General features: G+C 31.1%; 2 protein-coding genes across 2 annotated transcripts in view; both read right to left on the reverse strand.

Annotated features, from left to right (window-relative positions):
• The window catches only part of LOC131841458 (uncharacterized), a 34,755-nt gene extending 18,956 nt beyond the window's left edge, over positions 1-15,799 (reverse strand). The window contains exon 1 of the mRNA XM_059189779.1: positions 14,009-15,799. Coding sequence (XP_059045762.1) covers positions 14,009-15,799 — 1,791 coding nt within the window. The remainder of the gene's footprint in view (positions 1-14,008) is intronic.
• The window catches only part of LOC131841448 (sex peptide receptor), a 124,607-nt gene that overhangs the window by 46,087 nt on the left and 60,255 nt on the right, over positions 1-18,265 (reverse strand). The gene's annotated exons all lie outside the window — the stretch shown is intronic.

The raw sequence follows: 18,265 nt of genomic DNA on the forward strand, positions 1-18,265 counted from the left end.
GGAAAATCTTTAAATGTAATCTAAAAATAATATACGTAGTAACGAAAATAAGCATTGAGTTTATTTTAAAACGAGTTTCCTGTGAAATAAATGTCAATTTAAACGAGTAAGTCTATTTCATTTAAAAATCTATTTCATCTACCATACACAATGTTATATTATTATGTGAAATAGATTTTTAAATAGTACAAATCAAGTAATGAGGTATATTATTTTGCGGGTATATTGTTGCCGGTTCGATTCCTCGCTCGGCACAAACATTTATATTCATGAGTTGTTTGTAGCGGTTTGGTTGTTTTCTATGTATAACATGTATGTGTTTACGAAAAAATATATGTATATCTATGTATTTGTATAAGTAATCTAGTAACCATAACATATTCAAATTCAAATTCAAAAATAATTTATTCATGTAGGACATTTTAGCCACTTATGAACGTCTAGTTTTATATTATATTTTTTTTCCCTACCTAGTTTGGTATATAGATCCAATTGAGAAGAACTGGCTAGAAACTCAATTGAATTACTTTTTTTAAAAGTCAGTTTATTTACAATGTATAGGTATTTATATAGGTGTCTATGTCTAACATTATATGAAAATCCCGTGCATTAACAACTATTGCCATGCACGCTCGTCATTTTCCTCATCATTATATTCTTATTATATTATCATTACATCGTTTAGTGTGTAAGAGGCTTTGCTCTGTAAATATGATTTAATAGATGTTTTGAATTTATTTAAGAGTAATTCCAATATATCCTTTGGTATCTTATTGTAATTTTTTATACCTATTCCCATAAAAGACCTATTGACTTTTTCTAAACGATACTTGGGGATAGCAAGTTTCGTCTTTAAATCTAGTATTAATATTATGTATATTGCTGTTTTTTGGAAATAAGTATATATTCCATAAGTTATATATTCATATATCATAAATACTTGTTTATGATATTTGAATATATAAATTGAGAAGCAACGGTGAGAATATTTGCCTCTTCGAATTTCTCTCTTAATGAGTCACGACTCTTCATACAGTAGATCACTCGAATGGCACGTTTTTGTAATTTAAATATATTTTTCATATCTGCCGCTTTTCCCCATAATAATATTCCATAAGAGAGTAAACTATGAAAATAACTAAAATAGACCAATATAGCAGTATGAGTATCAGTGTACTGTCTAACCTTACGCACGGCAAAAGCTGCTGAACTCAGTTTCGCTGCAAGACTTTGAATTTGTGCACCCCATTGTGTTTTATTATCTAATGCGATTCCTAGAAAGACAGTAGATTTGATATATTCGAGCGATTCGTCGTTTAATTTTATGTTGCAATTAGTATTAAAAGTTTTAGACAGAGAAAAGAACATAAGCTTTAGCTAGCTTAATTTGGATCTGCGTGATTTGTCCTGAGATTATTATTATTATTATTCTTTTCAAATGTGCATGTACATATTTAAAAAATACAATTTTAAATTATATATAAAGAAATATATGTATTTTAAAATATATTTTTTTAATTTTAAATTAAGCAGAATAGAACCTAAATAGAATATGTAGGTAGATACATATAACAGATTATAACAGACATTATTACCTGGTCGGCATCGAACTAACTCTAATGCGCATTTCTTATTCTGTCACCCCTCATCACATCGACGTCCATCTTGACATTCGCATCTCGATCTCAAATCGTCTTTTATTCATTGCCTCAATTGGCCGACAGTTCTATCGTTCCATTTGTGGCTAGAAATGTCACAAATTCTCACCTATATTTATTATATGCAGGTAGCATCCGTGTTATTTCATATATAGTGATCTTCGAATTTTATTTCGTCTTCTGCTAAGTGTAGTACGAAGTACAAGCTGTGCCTACGGTTTCACCCGCATGATATTTATATATCATTCTGATGTATAAGCTATATTACTGTAAAATTTCATCAAAATCTTTGCGTGAAAGAGTAACAAACATCTAGCCATACTTACAAACTTTAGCGTTTATAATATTGATAAGATGGTGTGCCTACACTTGTAATATTTCTGTCGACACTTGAGACCCTTCCCTTAGTTTACGTCTCCACTTAAATCTATGTTAGATTTAAGTTAAGTGTAAAATCGGTCTATTATTAATAAACCGTAATCGTTATTAATAAACCATGTAGCACACTACCAATAATCTTAATAATACAATCATTTTACTGGTAAACTCACTAGCTATATACTACAATAAATAATATATTATGTAGCGCCACCTCATCACAACATATATAACGCTACAGTGATGAGAATACCACCGCGCTACAATGGCTTTATATGCTCGAGATATGGACATTAACTTCAAAGGAAAGGGCTAGACAAGCGTTTGAAATGTGGTGTTGGAGAAGAATGCAAAGAAAAAGTAAGAAATGAAGAAGTACTTAAAGAGTTAAAGAAAAGAGAGAGCATAAATATTATCAAGAATTAACGGGGAAATGTTGGGGCATTTGTTATGACACGACGAACTTATGAATAATATTATGGAACATACAATAGGAGGAAAGAGGGGAAGGGAAAGACCAAGATACGCCTATATTAAGCGGATCAAGGAAATTGTTGAAGTCGTGTCGTATTAACAGTTAAAGAGATTGAAGATTCGTGGAATGTCAAGAGCTCCACCAACAGGAGCGAGGTTCTTATGGTATGAATGAATGCGTAGTGTTTTCGTTTAAAAGTCAGTTACGTTTATTTTGAGAAAACATTTATTAAGATTCCATGGATTTACCGTGCGGGTGGCGGGTCCAGCGTGTGGCAGAGAGGTTTTTATTTCATTTTATTTTAGACAGCACTAGCTGTGCCCGCGATTTCATCCGTGTGGAATAGTGACTTTAATCAAATAAAAAAAATATAAAAACACCAAAGAAAAAAAGTTCACCGTTCAGCTTCAAAAATGGCGAATTTCCATACAAACTTACATCCCCTATTTTATTTTACGCACTTAAGGGTAAAGTTTACACACTGGACACACTTTGAAAGTCATATTTACATATCAACAGCCTAAAAATTTCAAGTTTCAAGCTTTAAAAATAAAGATATTTCCATACAACTTTTAATCACCCACTTCTCAAGCCTTTTTTGCATTAAAAAGTGCCTATCTCCTTTTTTAGTGTGTAGTCTATCTGTGTACTAAATCGGTTTAGTAGTTTTGGCGTGAAAGTGCGCCAGACAAACAAACATAGTTACTTTGTCACATTTACAATATTAATTAGAATTTGTATTTATTTAGAATAACAAGTAACCGCATTTATAAAATAGAAATTTTTTTAAAATCTGCAATAGCAAATCAACTGGGAGATTCCACTGAACGAACGCAGGAACGCAAATGGAAAACGTAGGTTTATAATACATGAACGCCATGTCACGTGACGTTCATGTATAAGGGTCGTTGCTATTTCTGACGTATAAGGTATCAAGCCTACCCTATAATTTCACTGCCATACCTGACCCGTCACACCGGAAAAAGTTACGTAATTGGACAGTTAACAAGTTCGCATCAGAAAGGAAAATACAAGGAGAAAAATATTTTATTGTTACCTAATCTCAATAATATGACAATTGTATTGGATTGTTAGATAATAATCATATATTTATTTATCTCTTTAGATACATTATATCTCTTTAGATACATTACAATTATTATTATTATGGTACAACATAATAGAATGTACTTAAGACTCATTATCCAGACACGGTAATAGAACCTGCGACCTTTGCACGAAGGCAATCACTCACAGTTAATATGACCTTACGTTTGAATTATTTATTATCGTTTTTAGGATTCCGTATCAAAAAGAAATGTACACTTTAACCAATCTTCATGAAATTTGCTTCTAATTGATCCCGCGACTTCCTATCCTACATCTTAGTAAATGTTTTTAATTCGTAAACAATTGAATAAAATATGTATTAATGTATATACGATATATTAGTGAAAACAGAGGTCGCTGTACACAAATAGGAGTGGAACTCTCTACCAGCGTCTATTTTTCCTGCCTCTTACAACATTGGGTCTTTTAAGTCAAGAGTGAATAGGTATTATTTGAGCTTGCGTGTAACAGCTTAGACCACATCATCACTTAACATCAGGTGAGATTGCGGTCAAAGGCGCTCAAATTATGATATAAAAAAAAAAAAATTTAAAATAGTGAATATTGCTGAACGCTTGTTAATGTAACTAATATTCTAAACGTGAAAGTTTGTGAGTGTGGATGGATATTTATACGTATAATTATTAAAAAACTACAGAATGGATTTTAAAGAAACCTAACAGCAATATAGCTTATACATCACAATAACATATAGGCTTTAATTTATAAAGATATTATGTAAATTGGACAAAATATAATATTGAGCAAGTGTCATGCAGACGAAGTTGCGCGGGTCACCTAGTTATTATAGGTATAAGTTAAACAAACATTCTAATATTTCTAGTTCTTAAATAAAAATTCTAAATCCGATTATTGGTTTTTATATGACATACACAAAACCACTTAAAAAAATTGTTTTTAGGTGTGTGTCGATACCGATGGAATTGTTTGAAAAATATTGATAAGTACACACAAAGAGTTTAAGGAAATGATATGAAATGAATGTTCATTTCCAAGAAGTTTTATTGTAGGTACTGTAGAAATATACAAATTTTGAAAATAGAGATTTCATTGAACGGAAAATGACTCGTAAATTAGAGTATATTCTGATATATTCCAAAAAAATTACAAACCATATTATTTAGAATTAATTACGAATTACATTATACTTTCAACACTAAATTACACGCAGTCATACTAGTAGAATGTGTATTTATTTTTATTAATCCTGTGTATAATATTATTTATAATAAATAATTATTATTGGTAGGTCTATATCGGACCGCAGTTATAGTTATGTGTGTTTCTGCCGGCCGGCCAACATTTGTGTACATTACAATCAGTCGCCAAAATACAACCGTGAAGACACAACGTCTTTTCATTTAAATTTAAGTACAAAATTTCCACTTCTGCCAAAGCAAACAGAAAGCAGCTTTAACACAATCAACAATTATTTATCTATAATAGAAACAAAAGGCTTATTATTTCAGCACAGTTCACACTTGACCATTATTTATTATTTGATACCTTTGTAAGCCCGCCTGCTCGCATGCAAAATTATCATTAATACACATATAAATCTTTCACGATTGAAATCATAATTGCTCGTAGATCGTAGGGTGTTATATTGCGAAGCCTAGTCAACAGTAGCCACGCATGAAACTAAAAAAGTTTGTAAGAACATTAACTAAAATCTTACTGTTTTGGAAAATTGCCCAACAGGGCCTTGAAAAAAAAAATAAAAAGAATAACTCAGACGGGTGTTATTGTTATTATTATTATTATTTTTTATTTCGGGATAACAACAGCCTATATTACTAATTTACAATTACAATTTTACCAATCTTAGCCAATTATAGTAATCCACGATATAAATAGAGATACATTGCAGTGAACATAAAAAAAACGTTATAACTGTGGCGCGCCCAAAGACGGAACATCTCGATTTAATAACTAAGCAGGAGTAATTAGAACTTGTAGGTACGGTAGTAACTAGTAGCAGATTCAACAGCCCTAATAACGGGTTACTCGAATCGACTATAGACTAATGCTGTTAAGTACAAACAATATATACATCACAACTAGGGCGGTTCCTCTATATTCAATAGACACATGCCAAACTTAACCCTGTGATTACCAAAGATTTGCAGATTATGCCAAATAGAATAGGAAACGCTACTACTCATACTTTGTGGTTGTAGCCCACTCATGCATAAACGAAATTTCTGCTTTGGAAAGTACAAACTCTATCCTGAGGAGATAAAAACCATCGCCCCTAAGAATATCCTTCCATTTTTATGGTATCTCTGTCGGGCCTAGGCAGCGAACTCTAAAAAAAGGGTGAGCACAATAGATGTATGTAGTGTAGGTAGTCGCAGTGCTACAGATCTCTTCAAAACTGTATAATAGCCTGAACCTCTTAATAAAAAATAGTTTTGATAATGAACACTTATTAATTATATTTTGAAATGGTCAATAGTCGACTAATATCTTATGATTATGACCGGTGGTAATTATAATGTAGATATGAGATGAGTGGAACATATAAGGTTATGTTCCTCATAAGGTCAATTATTAAAATGTTTAATATTTCTATTTCATACTTGTAAAACGTATTTCTTAATAATTATTAAAGACTTGTTACTTAACATGGCGTTACGTGATCCATCCACTTTATACAAAAGTTATTTCAGTTTTGTGAGACATCACGCTACCATGTGTCGCCTACGATACCACTCATGCGTTACCATTCCTAATATATAGGTCATACCTTTTAGCTTGTCATTTCATTGCCTAATCTCACTCTACAAACGAAACTTTAATACAAACTACTTTTTACAAATTCTACAGTCAGTAGTCATGAAAGTACGTGATTAGAATTAGATAATGCAATATTTACAGGTGTTTCCGAAATATGCAGTTTTATTTAGGTATATAATTATTATAAGAATACCCCTGGACAATTCACACAATGTCTTTTAGTCTCAAGGTACTTAAAGTAGAGCTTATGTTATGGGCACTAGACAAGTGATATAAATACTTAGATATTTTTTTGTAAATAGATACATAATATACATAGGAAATCTCACAGACCGCGACACAGTCATACTCACGAATATCAATGTTTGTACTGTGCGAGGAATCGAACGCGCAACCATAGGAAGTAAGGCGGTATACTAACCGCTACCACCGAGGTTATCAAATATAAAAATATGTATGTGTACATATTTTTATGTATATGTATATATAAGAATTGTTCATTTTATATCATTACCATAATGACTTTGTAAGACATAACGTTTACTTCAAGGAAGTCGTAACTTAATAATGGTTTCACAAGTTAATAATGGCTTATAAAACTCAGTACCAGATATAAATTATTTAATAGTGCCGTTTTGGAGTTGAACTCATTCGTAAAATTGGACCAGTTTAAGTTTTTAATGAACAAGAAGGAAATTCTGCAGAATTAAGTGCCTCTAAGTCTATTAATATATAATAGTGATCGCGTATTGGTCAAAATTAGACCATAATTCATTTAATTATGAGTTTGAACATTATTAAGGTTCCATTCTCAAAAACTATACTTCTATACGTGTGTGTCTCAAATACATGGTAATATGTGTAAAAGAAAACATGTCAAAAACATATTTTTAATGTATTATTGTTAAAACAAAATAGTATTCTAGACTTCTTTGTATATAAAGTATATGTAGGTGTGCGAAATTTCATACTCCTCATTCATAAAGGGGTACAAAGTTTTGCCTCACGTTTTAATATAAGAATATATATTTACTAGTACAAAATCTATAAAGTGCCATAAACAACGATTTTTCAATGGCTTTGGTGACTAACTTTATCTAATCATTTTATTATATGAAATATTTTCATAAAAATGGGTACTAAGTTTCTTGTATTAATAGAATGATAAATAGATATATAAAATTTACGTGATGATCACGCATCTTTGAACTGATTTTCACTATTCATTGTGGTGCGAGGATATTAAAATGGCTTCCCTTTTCGTAAAGAATCCTTACGAGTATGTGAAATGGATTGATTATTCGGTGAGCGATGCAGAGTAGCCAGACACTAAATCTGCACTTACAACTTGAAGTTTTTGTTGAACCACAGCGTAGAACTTTGGAGTGATAAATGAAGACTGTTCGCACATAGATTGGTTTTTAGTGGATGACAATGGAACGGTGCATCCGGCTTTGAGAGCGGTTTAAGCTGGCGGGGCACCAGTGAAGAATGATGAGATAAATATCAGGATGAGGTCAGGTCGAACTGCCTACCCATATTGTCAAACTCACCAGGTATTTATCAAGATGGTTTGCAGGGCCAATCGCGTGTTGGTCAACCTGACATGGTATATTGTTCGCTCTTGCTACATGACACCTCTAAATTGGGGTGTGTCAGGGGTATTGTAAATTGATGGCATTGTGCTGAATGTTTGTGGTGAAATAACAAGATTGACATGATTTTCTATGACAAATTAAAGTATACAAAATAATATTTATGCAGTGCCAAATTAAAAAAAGCATGTTTAAAGGCTTTAATATCTTGCTAATATTATAAACCCGGAAGTTTGTGATTGTAGATGGATGGATGTTTGTTACTCTTTCAGCAAAAAACTACTGAATGGATTTTAATGACACTTTGCAATAAAATAGGTTCTAAACCACAATAACACATATGTTATAAAATTCACGCGAGTGAAACCGCATGCTCAGTTAGTATTACTATAATTGAATCCTTATATCACTCTAAAATCTAAGATACATTTTAAACAGTTCTCAAATCGCTGCATTGGTACATTTCCATAATAAAATCCGTTGTCTCTATCAGATACCTAGAAAGATAACCAGTTGCTGGTTTTCCAAGTCTCCTAAACCCGTTTTATAATAAAGAAATACTTTGTATTCTCAGGTAATATTCCATTTTGTGTTCTCAATTTTTCAAGTGTTCTTATAAAGTTGCTTTATTATTACAAAAGCCGTTTCTGTAATAATTTTCAAATGGGTGCAACAATGTAGACGTTTACGAGAAGTTACGGGATGTACTAGATATGTATATTCAAATGAAAGATAAATATTTGTCTATATTTAAGTTTCTCAAGCATATCACTAAATAGCGCTAATTTAAGTTTCATCGTTTTCTAGATGTCGGTATTAAGACATAAGTATTTTGTTATTAAATAAATTATATAATACATATAGAATAATAATGGAATAGTAAAACGAAACGGTAAAGATTTCTTTAGTTTAATTTACTACCCTAATCCCAAGTAATTCGAATAAGTATTTTGTTAAGAATTGTCTACACTTCTAATATAAAAGACAAACACATAGTGTCCGACCGGATAACAAACAGAGAGACAAACAGACATGTATACTTCACTCCAATTGTAACAGGACCCTTATATTTTCTGATTATTAGATTAACTTGAGCCAAATTGTCGTGGTACATTTAAAAAATGTTGATATTTTAAAAATTAACACGTACTTTTTGCACTCCAGTTCGTTATCTGTTAGTATTCCTGAGAGGTCGGTTTTGAGGGAAATGGACTTTGCAATACATACAGTAAAGAAATGTAGATATGACATTGTTATAATACCTATATTGAAAATTCTCTATTTTATCTTATTAATATTAAAAACACAAAAGTTTGATGAAACTTTACAGTAATATAGGTTATACATCAGAATAACATATAGGTAATAAATTTCATGCGAGTGAAAGTGTGTAAATTGTTCGGAGATATTAATATTACTATATATTGAAAGATAGTCTACATCTATATCGTAATTTGAATTTACACATTTCAAAGTACAAATGTAAAGTTACAACGATTACTTAAAAGTAATAGACCATAAAGGAATTTCTGTAAAATTCTATTCTATATCCTCAAAATAATATAATTTTCATGTTAAATTTCATTAAGATTTCTTCTGCCATTTCATGAAAAAGTAACAAATAAACAAACAGACAGACAGAGTATTAGTATGGATTTGTATGAATGTGTTTTCTGTACTTGTACTCCGTTATTTTATACATCTGCGGCACTTACAATAAAGTTGTGTTCACAAGCACAGCTGCCCCATTGTGTTGTTATATTCATAAAGAAGTTGGTACTGGCAGCGGTAAAATTCAAAGCGGCCCGTGTGGACATAACTTTAGAATTTCAGACGACATTCTTTATAAAGCATTTGTAATTATTAAAGTTATTTTTTATTAATTTCACAATGCGAATAGGAAATGATTGTTTCGTTGGCAGAGAATAAAAATGTTTTTCCTTTAACAAAAGATAAAAATAATAGAGTTAAATAAAATGCGGTATCATTATTAAACGTTTATTTCATATATTTATTTATATCTGTAAATAGCTATACATATTAAAATTTACTCAGTGTTATGCGCTTAGATTTATATATGTACGTATATTATTATATATATTTATATATATAAAGATATCCGCAGAATACCAGTGTCGTAGCACCTCGTCACATATACTGAGTGGAGACCTATTTGGCACCATATTAATCTAAATTGTAATTTTTTTTTGTTATATATTTTATGTGTCTAGCCTGCTCAAATAAACGTATTTTCTTTTTCTTTTTTTTTATAAATATTAGAATTTAACTGCATTGTATTTGAGTATTTAATTACTATGAAAATCTATCCATAAAAAATGAAAACAATCACATATAAAAAATTATTTGAATCATTGATTGAAAATATTTGATCACCAATACCAATATAATAATCATTGACCATAAATGTTGTTGGATTTATTTAATTTGCTTCCTAACAACTAAAAAGAAGGTATAATAATCTGTCGGATTATTTACTTTGAGAAAAGAATATCCACTGAAGAGGAGAATCTGTGGTAGAGTATCTTTTATTATTACCAAAATTTTATTAATAGGCAGTTGACATCATCAACAACTGATAGAAACATATCACACCTATGGATAAACTCAGAAGCTTCTATATTCTGGTGCCCTTTACACGATTCAGGCCTTCAGAGGCCTATTTATGTAGAGCCTTAGAAAAAAAAAGTGGTTCAAATACCATAAATATTGTGTAACGTATGCATAATAAAAAATAAATTTTGTGAATATTGGTACGAAATAATCAATTTTTGCATGATATCTAACTGCCTAACTGTGTTTACAAATTAATTTTGTAAGGAACAAGTGTGTGTGTAGAACAAAAGGAAACTCCGGCAGTAAAACGTTACTGTTCGAGTTTCCTACAAAATTCACTTACATACGCTGTTACTTAGTTAGAAATCACCCAAAAATTGGTTATTTCATGATGGCAACTCGTCGGCGCTATCCCCAGATACTCGTTAGGATTTTGCGCACCGTGCCAAATTGCCGTTGTCCTTTTAGAATATAAAATTACTAGCGAGCCTAAGGATTTAGTCATACTTTATTATTTCAAGCTCCACCTACAATGTAGCTACATAATGGAGTTCATATTTATCGAAGGGATTAAACTGTGCATATTAAACAAAGTTTAAACATATTACTTAAGCTAAATTTAGTTTGTTTATTTACTAAGAGTACATATTGATAATGCGATCGAAGCTGTTTGTTGAGGTAGAAAATCTTACATGATCATTATAATAGGCACTTTACTCTGCTCCCATTAATACTCTCTCCCATTTTAATGGATCTCATACATACTTTTGAATGTATAACTCCATTAATCCATACTTTTGGAAAGTACTACTTATATTTGCAAGTTTTTAATATTAGTTTAGATAAAGAGAGTGTGAGATAGCTTGTAGGGACTGGTCTGCTCTAATCACTACGTTTGATGAAATTTTATTTAGTTACTTAACCAGTTTATTTTGTATTTATTATTTTGACTCTAATGAATTAGTGCTAGTTGGTAGTTCGTGTAAAGTGGCAAGACAAGACAAGACAAGCACTAACAACAGCGTCGCTCTTAAGGTATGAATGAATGATAGTTTGTATTCACACACTTCAACTAAAAAATGTAAGGTTACAACAATTATTTAAAAGAGCAACACGCAAGTTTCTTGCTCTATCTTCTTGTTGACAACTTTCCGAATGAGAAATATAAAAAAAGTATGAATATTCAAAAGTGTTTAAATTTAATTTTATTTGAATAACGAATTGTCTATTCTGTTCTATAAATAGGAAATTTACTTCGTATTTCCATTAAGTAATTAAATATTTCCAAAACATAACAACGTCGTGTTAATATAGTTAAAATAACTGTAATTCAGTTGATAGAGTTACGGAATTGAATTTAAAACTCAACATTAAAAGTTGATTAAATAAACCCAGCTGTCGTATTTGAGTACAGTTTAAATAAACAACTTTGCGATATTCAATTTAAAATTACTCCTTACCTGAGTACACACCTGTCACAACTAGGGCTGCTGCTGCTCAGGAAATTGTTAATAAAATATTACGAAGTGTACATTCGCCGATGCTTCACAAGTACACTTCCATAACTTTAATGAAGGTCAGGAGAATTGAAACACTTTACTTTTAAACACAAGTGTAATAGGATCGTAATTACCACAATAAAACAACAATATATACATTAATGTGATCTGATCAAAAGCCGCCAACCAGTAAACAATCTTACAACGCGTCAGTAACTACAAAACGAAACAATATCGCGTTGTAGAAATTGAACAGCGCCATCTAGTGACAACTATGTAAACTAAATTACCAAAGACGATTAAACATACCGCCCACCATGGACAGAATGTCCATCACCCCGCCCACCATGAACTTCTATACAAATACTTAGTGGACTGTAAACAAATCTTTAATGCTTCATGGTGAGAAAAGAAACAAAAAACACAACAATTACATAAATTCTTTAGAGAGAACATACATACAACATATTATAACTATAATCCTTCTAAAACTTAATCTATACTTAAACTTCTTTAATAACAAAAAACACTCATTAATTGATTCAATATCATCCTTCTTTAGATCAAACTTATTGAAAAAACTAAACAATTATACTAAGTTTTCAAGTGAAATGTTTTCATGAAAACAAAGAAAATAAAATTGAAACAAACTTATTAATTATACATGTACATTGTACAACACAACTGCTTAGTAACTGATAATCTTTTATAACAAACCATTACATTTCAAACTGACTACACATGTAATTTCATGCAACCCCATGAATTCCCCTTTTTTTTTTTTTAACAACATATAAAGGTTCTGTACCATCCATAAACTTGTGTATGTCAATGTACTACTGTGTACTGCTTGTCTCAGTACAGTTAGCCAACAACATTTCTCAAGACGCCAACATGTGTAATTAAATCTTCGACTCTTTATTCAAAGGAACAAGTAATATTTAAAAGGGTAAGTATTTCTTCAATCACTTTCATTTATTAATTACTAAACTTATATAAATTTATATTTAACGTTCACTGCAATTACTAGCATCAATATAATTAAATCTCATATTTTCATTTCTCTGTTTAATTTAATCCTTTTCTTTTTCAGCCATCCAGGACCAGTTAAGAATGTAAACTCACAGATAAATCCTCGAATATTATTCTGGTAAGTATTTAATCTTTCAGCCTTGGTGATTTGCAGCATCAACACATCATTTTGGTAAGTAATCCATTTTTATATAATTTTTCAGGTAGTGCAGTACTGCATACATTTCTATAGACAAACCATTTCAACAATTTTATTAATTTAGTTATTTTACAGTTTATTACTGAATTAGTTATAACCAACATCTCTATAGTAATTATTAAATCACCCTGATTACAGGTAAGATTTAACATATCAATTTTTAACACATATATTGGTTTTTTGTTATTATCATCCATCATCCGCACAGAACTACTGTTAATTTTCCATTTTTTATGTTTAAAACTATTTATTTCTAATGATTTTTTTATATTAACACAAAATCTTTTTCTTTCCAGATTTCCAGTACTTAACTGATCATAGAGAGTATAACCTGTCAACCTAAGATATATTACAGTAATGTTCATCATTCTACTTTCTACATGAGTTAGGAGGTTTTTAATTTTACTATACTCCTTGACTTCATTTCCATATTGATGTATTAACTTAGATAATGTTGGTAATCTCTTTTCCAATGGTTTAGTATATTGACTATGAAAACCTTGGTCACAAAAAGGATTTTTTACAATATATTTTCCCTTATTATTTCTTTTTATCTTGCTTGCTTCGATTCCCTTATATTTTTTAACTTCAATTATTTCTTTTACTTTTATTTTTTGTTTAACTTGCTGTTTTTCGACTTTTTGTAGCATACTTGTTTCCTTAACTATAGCATGCATGCATATGACAGAACTATGAAAGTTTTTTATTCTTTTAATACCAGATTGTACCTTACCAGATAATATCCATCCCAGTTTAGTATTTTGGGCCACTGGCATATCTGGTCCGCATCTAATTAAACCTTCTTGAATAACTTGATAATATACATCTGAGCCTAGAAGTATATCAATCTTATTAGGCATATTATAAGTAGGATCTGCTAACCTTACATCTGGTATACTTGACCACCTCTGCACAGGAACTTCCTTATCCGGCAGCAATGTGGTAATTTCTTTCAAAACATGAGCTTTGACCTGCGTAACAAATTTTGGATTAATTAGTGATTGTATGTTAATATTGACCACACATTGTGAGGTCACAACGGAATCCCGATCACTTCCTAATCCAGATACATAACTTTTACTTGCTTTCTTCTGCAGTCCAAGAAGTTGAACTGCTGACTCCGTTATGAACGAAGCCTGCGATCCTTGGTCCAATAATGACCGTAGTGTTAGATATGTACCTGATTTTGTCATTGCCCCCACTAATGCAGTAGGCAGTAAAATGTGGCCTTGCATATTGATGTGGCATGTGGTAATACGTTCGGTTGTTTCATCTTCTTCTATAATTTCTGGTTTAACAATATTTTGTTCTTCTTCTCCTGGTGAATTCTGTGGATTGACACTGTCTCTTGTTTTAGACATAGAATTCATGTGTAGCAACGAATGGTGTTTTCTTTGACAAATTTTACACTTGGATGGTACACGACACGAATATACAGAATGGTTAGAGCCAAAACAATTAAAGCAAAATCCCTGAGTTTGCACGAAACTACGACGTGCTTCTGGCTCTTCCTTTACAAATTTCTTACAATTAGATAATCTGTGATTATCTGAGCAAAATGGACATTTCATTATTTCAGTAACATGCAGCGCTTTTGTTTTAATAATACTTTTAGTTAACCTAGTATCCAAAAATTCAAGTGATCTAAATCTTTGATTTAAAAACTCAGAAAATTGTTTATAAGTTGGTAAAGATTCAGTACTATCGCTTAATCTCGATTCCCACAATTTTCGAGATTCTGTATCCAACTTAAGAGACAAAATATGAATTATAATAATATCCCAAGTTTCAGTTTGAAGGCCTAAATTAGTTAAAGCATTTATACATTCATTACTTGTATCTAATAGTTCCTTTAATGTATTTGATGACTCATATGTAATGTTCTTTTGACTCATAAATCTTTTTAAGATTGAATTTGCAATATATCGTTTATTATTGTACCTAGCTTCCAACTGATTCCAACAAACAAGATAATTATCACTAGTTACAGGAACATGTCTTAATAGTTGTTCAGCTTCTCCTGATAGATGGGTTTTTAAATAATGTAATTTTTGTACATTATCCAATGCACTATTAGTGTGTACAAGAGACATAAACAGATCTCTGAAGCTAGTCCAATCTGAATAACTGCCTGAAAACATGGGGATAGTAATTTTAGCTAATCTGACACTATGAGCTTGTTCATTAGAACTATTATTTATTTTAGAAATTATGGATATATTAGGTTTAATTTCATTTAATTTATCTTTAAGTTCAGACTTGTAATCAAAAAATAATTCTTGGGTAACTTCATAAATATTACAGGTGACATACTTACTAATTTCTAATTCCTCCTCATCATAATTAGCTATAAGTTTATTATGAATATCTACAAATGAAGACCACTGTGATTCTAAAGCTTCAAGCCGCGTTTCTATGTATGATACAGTCAAACGATCTTTGGGTGACTTTTTAAAGTTACTTCTGGCCTTACTTATTGTTTTGTTAGAGTTAATCTGAACCTTTATCAAAGAATCCATTATGTAAATTTATGATCAATACCTTGTAATTAGTCTATAATAATATTTTATGCACTATAATTAGAATATTTTGTGTATGTACAAAATATAGGTACTCGTTATAAATTTATGCTCTAAATCCAAATTGCAATATGAAAAGTTCAAATTACTTTAACAATGGATAGAAAATTCAGTATATTTTAACTAACAAATTGTTACAAATTTATTTCACACAAATAACCTTACTATTATTCTTATAATATATAATTGTAAATTGCAACTGCAATAATTATGACAAGTTTTGAATACTAAATAGTTTAAATATGACGATTTTACAAGTCCCAGTAGAAATTTCTTGAATTTTTTCAAATGTTTTAGTTCACTATTTATTAATGTGACATCCAGCATGGATCGCCCGTAGTAACCCTTTTTTTCGTAATTATTCAGTCTCTGATTTAACTTGAACTATTTTGCAAAATCTAATATTTTTTCAAAGTTATTTCACATGAACATATAAGGTTGAAAATTACTAACACTGAATATAATTAAATGTACTCACAGATTATCCGGTAAAACACTCACTTAACACTTCTACTTAGATATATTTTTGCTTGCCGCTCCGTTCATTGCTCCATCCATAGATTAGCGCTCCGCTTTGCATCTGCAGGACGCCGTCAGGTTGCACTGTTACTCCAACGTTACACAAACTCCAACATATGTACATGTATTCCTTATTAACTGCACAATGTGCCTCGTCCTTGACAACAATCCACTGCGCCCTTGGGTGTGAACGAGTAACTCGTGACGTATTATATTCCAAATGCTAGATCCGACACGAAGAGACCATTTTTACATTCGCCGATGCTTCACAAGTACACTTCCATAACTTTAATGAAGGTCAGGAGAATTGAAACACTTTACTTTTAAACACAAGTGTAATAGGATCGTAATTACCACAATAAAACAACAATATATACATTAATGTGATCTGATCAAAAGCCGCCAACCAGTAAACAATCTTACAACGCGTCAGTAACTACAAAACGAAACAATATCGCGTTGTAGAAATTGAACAGCGCCATCTAGTGACAACTATGTAAACTAAATTACCAAAGACGATTAAACACGAAGAGAAACTTAGATATAGTTAGCTTACTAAGTCTGCGTTTTAGGTGGTAAACGAGTTTGGGACATAACTGATGAGGAATAGGTTGGTGCACATAGAATGTACAGAATACAGTGTACAGCATACAGCATACGGAAGTACATACATAAATAGTAATAATAAATAGTAATAAACAAATAACCCTGGGCAAATAACACAGCGCCATTTAGTTTACGGTAAGCAGAGCTTGTGTTATGGGTACTAGACAACTGATATAAATACTTAGATATTTTTATTTATAATATAATAAGAAAACACCCAAACTATTATAATACAAACAATAATACTCAGGAATACAAATGTTTGCACCGTGGGAGGAATCGAACTCGCGACCATCGGAAGTACGTCAATGTGCTAAACTGCTAGACCACCGAGGCCGTCAATATGTAAGTTTACTTTTATAGTTCTTTAATTTAGAGTCTTATTATTTCTTACTTTAGGTCTCAGATGAAATAGTACCGGTAGTTATTTAGCAGGTAAAAACTAAATTAATTAATTTCTATTATTATAGTATTTTTTAACTTTTAATTTGAATATAGATCTCGAGAACATACATATGTTATTTGTTATGTCGAAAAAGGCAAACGAAGATTTTCAATAACTAACAAAAATAAGTAGTACAAGAAGACATACTGTGTTGTATAAGATGATAAAAGACATCATTTGGAAACTCGCAGGCAGTTTTCATAACTGAAGAACTTATAAAACAAAGAAAAGTAAACCTTTGCTTACATTATCAAGTTAAGTCCAGACAACTAAGAACCTAAAATTAAAAAGCTTAAAAAATATAATATGATGACTAAAATATATTATTAAAAGGAGTTCCTTTAGGCAACATTGAACTAATTGTTGCATTTCCAAATAAGGCGTAGTAACCAATGTGCCAGGAAAGTGTGCAGTAAATAACGAGAAAAATAGAAAAGATAAACCACCATACCATTAGAAATATAACTAAAACACAGGATATAAATATAAAAACTAGACAGCTGAAATAGCGCCGGGTTGGCTACACATTACGTGGAAAGGATAAATGTAGCAAGGTTATAACTACTTAGTACTCAAGACAAGGATAAAAAAAAAGAGGACGACCAAATAGCAGATGGGAAGATGAAATAGTTAGAATAGCAGGGAAACTATGGACCAGAATCAAGACAGAACAGAATGGAAAAGATTAGAGGCCTTTCCTTGGAAGCAAGCAGACGACCAAGAACTACATATAGTGTGAACAGCAATGAAATATTACGTCTGAATAAAGGGCTATAATAAAACCAATGTGTCAATTGAATGGCGTCGTAGCCACGAGCCGTCCGGGCTGAGTTTTA

This window comes from Achroia grisella, unplaced genomic scaffold (assembly GCF_030625045.1).
Source record: "Achroia grisella isolate CSIRO2021 unplaced genomic scaffold, CSIRO_AGI_Agris_v1 utg170, whole genome shotgun sequence".
Taxonomy (NCBI): Eukaryota; Metazoa; Arthropoda; class Insecta; order Lepidoptera; family Pyralidae; genus Achroia; species Achroia grisella.